Genomic DNA, 7,128 nt, shown 5'->3' with positions numbered 1-7,128 from the left:
GTTGCTGGGAATTGAACTCAGGACCTTTGGAAGAGCAGGCAATGCCCTTAACCACTGAGCCATCTCTCCAGCCCTTGGTTTGGTTTTTCAAGACAGGTTTTCTCTGTGTTAACAGTCCTAGCTGTCCTGGAACTAGCTCTTATGAACCAGGCTGACCTTGAACTCAGAGATCTGCCTGCCTCAGCCTCCCAAGTACTGGATTTAAAGTGTGTGCTACCACCACCCAGTTCAGTTGAATTTTGTAAAGGTGAGGAAAAATAGAGGCTCTGACCATAAGTGCTATCCTTCTTCCTTGTTTGCTGATGCTCTGTCATGTGTGTTGTTTTTAGCTCCCCTCTTCTTCAACATGGGGTCAGCAGTCTAACACAACACCATGTCAGTCCCAAGCCACACTGTCATTGGCTGAAATCCAGAAGCTGGAAGAAGAACGAGAACGACAGCTTCGAGAAGAGGTAAACAGTAAAGGCAGCCTAGTTCAGTATTCCAGCTTAGTGTGCACTCTGAGCTAATGACTCCTGATGATGGGTACTGTAAGAATTGCTATGTACCTGAATTTGACTCATTGTTACTAAAACCTGCAGCTTGCGATTTGACCCTTTGGTATAAATGGATTTAATAGGTATAACATTAAAGTTGGGTGACATAATTGTTTCCTAGAACTTTTTACTCTAGCTTTTCAACTTTTATTTAATTCATAAATAAAAGTAGATAGCCTTATACCTGTGTATACAGAACTAATAAACTCAGTGGGTTGTTTTTAAAAAAAGAAAGAGATGAGGTTATGTTGGCATGGGTGGAGGGAGGTAGATATTACCAAAGTATGTTATATGTATGTATGGCATTCTCAAAGAATAATGAAAACTATTACTAAAAATACATAGTTTGTTGAGAATTATGGGTAATTTTGCTCACCCTGTCTTAATTTTTTTATTCTGTTCTCATGTTAAACTACACTTGACAGAAACAACTTAAGGGAGAAAGGAAAGTCAAGGCAGAAGGAACATTGCGTCCACAGTCAGGAGGCGGGATTGAGCACATGCTAAGGCTCAGTTCCTTCGGTCCTTTGTACAGCCCAGGATCCTAGTTAGGGAGTGGTGCTGCCAACAGTGGGCGCATCTTCTCATCTGATCCGTGTAATCAAGATAATCTTCCACATCCCAGAGATCAATTGTGACTTTGGTACTAGGTCATGTCAGGTTGACAGTTAACATTAACCATCACACATCCACTTGTGAATTTGTTGTTCTGAATGCAGGGCACATTTTTCTTTAAAGGCTATTGGGTCTTCTGACTATCTAAAAAAAACTTTTAATATGACAAAAATAGTATCTCTACTTTTAACTCTATCATTATAGGATAGGAAGGGCACAGAATAGAGGGAATTTGGAGAGGATAAATTTTTGATAGAAGGTAATTAATTCAAGGCCTGCTGTTAGTTGTCTTGTTCATTAATTTATCAACACGTATTTACTCATTTATAGTCTGGGAGTACAGCCAAGTATAAAACTGATGGAATGCTCTGCTATTGTGAACTTGCCTTCTAGCTTAGGAGAGACGGGCCATAAAAATTAAGTAAACTATATATATGGTACTTTAGAGAGTGAGAAGTGTCAGAGAAAGAGAATTGCTAGCAGGAACGAAAGAGGAGAGGATATGGGAGTTGAGGGTGGCTAGGGATATAATGATAGTGTGTCCTGCAAAGGCCTTTAGACACATGAGGTAGTGTAGCCATCCTGAAGAACAGGCTTTATGTAGCTAGTGCTTGAACAGAATAGTCAATTTGTTGGGGCAATGGAAGCTGTCATGTTTGGATCTGGATTGTACCATTCACTAAACTAGGCAGCTGCTGGTACACTGAGAGAGATGGGAGTTGTCGGTGTGTATGTGTGCGTACGCAGTGTATGTACTATCCATCTATTATATATATAGGGAATATGTATATATTCTAAATAGTGGACATCATCCAGTAGATTAAAGCATTTCCCTACCTTAAAATTTCTTTCTCACTTTAATGTAAACACAAAAGAAAGGATTAAACTTTACTGCTGGGGTTACCTTTCTCCAAAAGGTAATCAACAAATAGGTGTCTCAGAGTAGATTGTTTTCAAGGCTAGAAATTGTAATGATTTTGGTCTCTATTGAGTGAAAAGTTAATATGAACAAGACTTAGAGTTCCTGTAGGCTCCGTGTGCATGCTAAGAAGATATTCTGTTGCTCACCTACACCCTAGCCACAGCCCCCAACCCCACTTCCAAAAGTTAGTATCTCACTCTGTGATTATTTGATTCATGTTCTTGGAACCTTTTATTCTCCCTATTCCTTACAGAGCATGAGATTGCTGTTCCTTGTTTATTTGTCACACACAGAAACCAAAGATAATGTTACTTGTTTTGCCTTTCCTAGAGCACCCTGCCTGGGACTCTATAACCCATTCATTTTGGACATGCTCAGTATTAAGCAACTCTTGATTTGTTTAGCTGTTGTGTATTAGTATTCTGTAGTGTCCTGTTGCTTGTAACTGATTTAAAAACCAATCCTGAGTTTGCTGTCCTTATCCAACAGCAAAGGCGTCAGCAGAGGGAATTGATGAAGGCTCTCCAGCAGCAGCAACAGCAGCAGCAGCAGCAGAAACTCTCAGGTTGGGGGAATGTCAGCAAACCTGCAGGTACCACCAAGTCTCTTCTGGAGATCCAGCAGGAAGAGGCCAGGCAGATGCAGCAGCAGCAGCAGCAGCAACAGCAACAACAGCAGCAACAGCAGCACCAGCAAACAAACAGAGCCCGGAACAGCACAGTGGGTTCCTGTTAAGAAGTGCAGTCCTGGGCACTGCTTTTTGCTTATCTTGTCAAGCTTTTCAAACTATTTTTTAAATGGTATTAACTAAATTCTTTCTTTCTTTTTGTCTTTTTGACAGCATTCCAACCTGCACACCAGCATTGGGAATTCTGTATGGGGCTCTATAAACACGGGTCCTCCTAACCAGTGGGCATCTGATCTAGTCAGTAGTATTTGGAGTAATGCAGACACTAAAAACTCCAACATGGGATTTTGGGATGATGCAGTCAAAGAGGTGGGACCTAGAAATTCAACAAATAAAAATAAAAACAACGCCAGTCTCAGGTAGGGCTCGTAATGATTATACCTGTGTACCTTGATTGGTAGGAGTTGAGGGCAGTGGAAGGGATGTTAGATGTTTATTTACAGTTTCATTTACAGCATGTAAGTCATAATTGTGGTGATTGCTCTCTACCCAGTGAAACACACTTGATTGTTCCTTGGGCTTACTCTACTCCTGAGCATGTAACCCCTTTCTCCTACATGATGACAGCCTGATAATAATAATAACAGAATATTTTATGTTAATATTTCTCTAGTGTTTTCTTTAGGTAACTTAGAGGTTTTTGTTAATTTGTATTTTTCAACTATATATTAGAATGGACATTCTGAAAAAGCTTCTGTAATGGCCTTAAAATTACTATTAACAAATTCTATTTCATCTTCATCTTTCTTTCCTCAGCAGCCAGTGTTGTTGAATGAGCATGGGTTTGTTGTTATATTCATGAACTCAGATCCCAGCACTTCCACTTATTAGCTGTGTGACCTTGGGCAAGAGAGAACCTCTTTTGGGCCTCAGTTCCCTCATCGGTAAAATGAAGATAATAACTTTATGGGTATAGTTGTAAGAAGTAACGAAATACACATGAAATAGTAAAGTGCCTGGCGTATAGTAAGTACTTAATAAATGGTAGTATTGTCAGATTCTTTCTGATTGAAGACCTAAAGAAAGTAAACACATCAGTTTATTGAGCTGCTTTGCCAGGCACTGTTATGTTCCAGACCTTTGTGAGATTGTCTTCATTCTTTATTATAATCCAAAGAAGTGTTGGCACCATTTTGCATATGAGGAAACTGAGGCTTAGTAAATTGAACAACTTACCTAAAGAACATGTAGGAAGAATTTCATTATTTTATCAAAATAGTAGCCTTATAAACTAGATTATTAGCTGAGGATAGTTACTAAGGAAGTGTCCAATCAAAATATTTGAATTTGAATATCTTTTTTCTTGTATAGAACTAAGAATTGGCTTACTGGACAGCTATCCAGTGTTACCTCCACAGTATTTATGGTATTGTAGTATAATCACATAGTAACAGTTTCTGGGAATATAATATCGCCCTATTGTTTTGCTTTAGTAAATCTGTAGGTGTGTCTAACCGGCAGAATAAGAAAGTAGAAGAAGAAGAAAAGTTGCTGAAGCTCTTTCAGGGAGTAAATAAAGCCCAAGATGGATTTACCCAGTGGTGTGAACAGATGCTTCATGCCCTTAATACGGCAAATAACTTGGATGGTAAGAATTGGGGAGGGAATCCTAGCATGTGGATTGACAGAGCAGGACCTAAATAAAAGAGATTAACAGGTTGGAACAGTAAGCCATGAAGTCCCCGGGGGCCAAGTCCTTCCATTAAAAAATTGACTCCCGTAATATTACTTATGAAAAAATTCTTGTAAAACTATGCTCAAATAGATTATGAGCAGTTCTAAAAATTAAATGCTAGCTCAGGCTGCCTTAAGGATGTACAGGACAAAGGAAGTCGTAGTTTCCCATTACCCTTTTCATGGGAAACATTTCCCAGCTGCATTATCATGTCTAAGAGAAAGTTAAATGTCATAGTCAGGACCAAGGTCTACTAGGCCAGTAGAGTACCAAAGCCATATAACATTTTCCTTCCTGCTTTGGGAGGTGATGGAAATTATGATAGAGTAAATAGACTTGCTTTGTATGGGCTGCGACTGTGCAGAAATAAAGGTTTCAGCACAATTTCGAGAAAAGCATGATTGTAACAAGCCATTTACAGAGAGCTAGCTCCTTAGATGAAAGTGAATTTCCAACAGTGACTGTTGATCATGCTATAGAAGGGATTGTCTTAGCTGATAGTCCAAGGTGATAACTGGCCTAAAGCCAGCAATCTTTAACACTTAACAGTCAAGAATTAACAGGCTCCCTTGCAGCATTATAACATTAGCTAAGAGTCTTGAAGGCCTTCAGAGGAAACAGATTTTCATAGTAGTGATGGCTGCCATCCATTAAGTACCTACCATGTGCTAGGCACTAGCTGGGCTAACATAGTGTTAACCCAGTTATTCCTTTTTTGCAGTAAATTTTGAAGATACCTTTACAAGGTAGGTGATATTATCCCCATTTTATAAATTAGGAAACAGAGGCTCAGAATGGTTAAGTAACTCATCAAGGTCACACAGCCAGCAAACTTCAGAATTGAATTTTAAACCCATGCCTGTCTAACTCTGGTGTTTGTGCTTTTTTTTTTCCTGAAACCACACAATTTGCATTTTCCACTAGGTGCTTTCTAAAACACATAATACCCTAATTAATTACAAGTTCCAGAAGATACAACTTCCAATAACTGCCATGGTATAACTGGTGTCCATCATAGCACTCAATAAATTGAATTAAAGGAAAAAAGGAATGAATTTTCCAAATTACTTTAGTCTTAGGCAAATACCTGTCAGTCATTGTAACATCTAGTTTCCACTGACATAAATTAGTGACGTTCGGCATGTGTCGATGTGTCTTTGTTTGACACTGCTGTTTTGGGTAATTTCAGCACTGTGATGAGGCTCTTTCATCTGTATTAGGCAGGTGCAAGTATCTACCACAGAAGCTGCATAGCTTTCATTTTCCTTTTATTGCCTGTGTTGGTGTGCTGATATATTAAAACTTGGTGCTTGTTCTTTGTATATGTTTTTATTTCATTGTTACTGTTTTACATCCTCTCCCCTCTTGTATTGCAGTTCCCACATTTGTTTCTTTCTTGAAAGAAGTTGAATCTCCTTATGAAGTCCACGACTATATCAGGGCCTATTTAGGAGATACTTCTGAGGCCAAGGAGTTTGCCAAGCAGTTCCTTGAGCGCCGTGCCAAACAGAAAGCCAACCAACAGCGTCAGCAGCAACAGCAGCAGCAACAGCAGCAGCAGCAGCAACAGCAGCAGGTATAAAGCAGCACAGTATGTGTAGTACATGTGAACAGGAATGCCTGTGAATGTTGAGTAGCCAGAGGAATTAAATGGAATGTTTCATTTTTATGCATTCATTTAGTTACCAAAACTTTTCAAAATTTGTGTGGCCTTCACCTTTTCAAAGTAAATTTCTGTAAATGTCCCAATAGCAAATAGCAGAAAGTGTGTTCAGGGTACCTTAGGCTGTTTTCCTGATTCATATATACGTTTTATTCAGACTGCAGATCCCAACATGACCCATAAATTTGATATATTTTGAAAACTTGGCATCTCCTGTGTCTCGCAATGTTACTGCATATGTGGCAGGACAGGTATTTCACATGCTGTTGATGGGGGTGTGAAGATTCAGTTGCCTTCTGTTTCTTGTTTCAGCTCTTTTCTATAACAGTATTCTGCAACCCTTTATTACAGTTCCTCAGGTTGTGGTGACCCCAACCATAAAACTATGTTTGTTACTACTTCACAACTGTAATTTTGCTTATGTTATGAATTGTAATGTAAATTTCTGATATGTGACCCCTGTGAAAGAGTCATTTGACTACCCCTCTAAGGGGTCATGACCCACAGGTTGAGAGCCACTGTTCTATAGTTTGAGTGACTAGAAAATTTACAGTATCTAATCAGCACATAATTTTGTCTTAAGATTTTGTTTAGAGGCATTCTTTATATGTTGATTCATTAACATTGATCCTCTCCAGTGCAGCTGTCATTGCCACTAGTACAAAACTCACCTGCACATCTTCTTCCTAAGATGTAGTACAGTTTTCCTGTGCTCAGGAGCATCTGCTGATGGCCCCTAAGCACTGGACTCAGAGATCGTAACAGTGAAATCACTCACAAGAAGAAAAAGATGTGGAAACATTGTGCTAGATGACTAACTGGAGAAAACACCTGCCTACAGGGTGTGAACTGTAGGAAGTAGGAAGGTGGATAATCCCTTGTCCCTCTTTCGCGGAAAGTGTGTCTCTTGGGTGCTAAAGATTCTTTTGCCGGGCTGGAGAGATAGCTCAGCGATTAAGAGCATTGCCTGCTCTTCCAAAGGTCCTGAGTTCAATTCCCAGCAACCACATGGTGGCTCACAACCATCTG

The 7,128-nt window shown here is 39.5% G+C and overlaps 1 protein-coding gene across 4 annotated transcripts in view; it reads left to right on the top strand.

The window, feature by feature from the left end:
• Positions 1–7,128, top strand: part of Gigyf2 (GRB10 interacting GYF protein 2) — a 140,087-nt gene that overhangs the window by 122,592 nt on the left and 10,367 nt on the right. For 3 of the 4 annotated variants that reach the window (XM_026786097.1, XM_005361740.2, XM_026786096.1), the window contains 5 exons: positions 330–452; positions 2,563–2,793; positions 2,915–3,120; positions 4,195–4,349; positions 5,813–6,012. In XM_026786097.1, the coding sequence (XP_026641898.1) occupies positions 330–452; positions 2,563–2,793; positions 2,915–3,120; positions 4,195–4,349; positions 5,813–6,012 (915 nt within the window). The remainder of the gene's footprint in view (positions 1–329; positions 453–2,562; positions 2,794–2,914; positions 3,121–4,194; positions 4,350–5,812; positions 6,013–7,128) is intronic. The other variant, XR_003378171.1, reaches the window with a different exon arrangement.

The sequence above is a fragment of the Microtus ochrogaster genome, linkage group LG4 (assembly GCF_000317375.1).
Source record: "Microtus ochrogaster isolate Prairie Vole_2 linkage group LG4, MicOch1.0, whole genome shotgun sequence".
Classification (NCBI taxonomy): domain Eukaryota; kingdom Metazoa; phylum Chordata; class Mammalia; order Rodentia; family Cricetidae; genus Microtus; species Microtus ochrogaster.
Note: the sequence above shows the minus strand (reverse complement) of the source record. Positions and strands in the feature narration are given on the sequence as shown.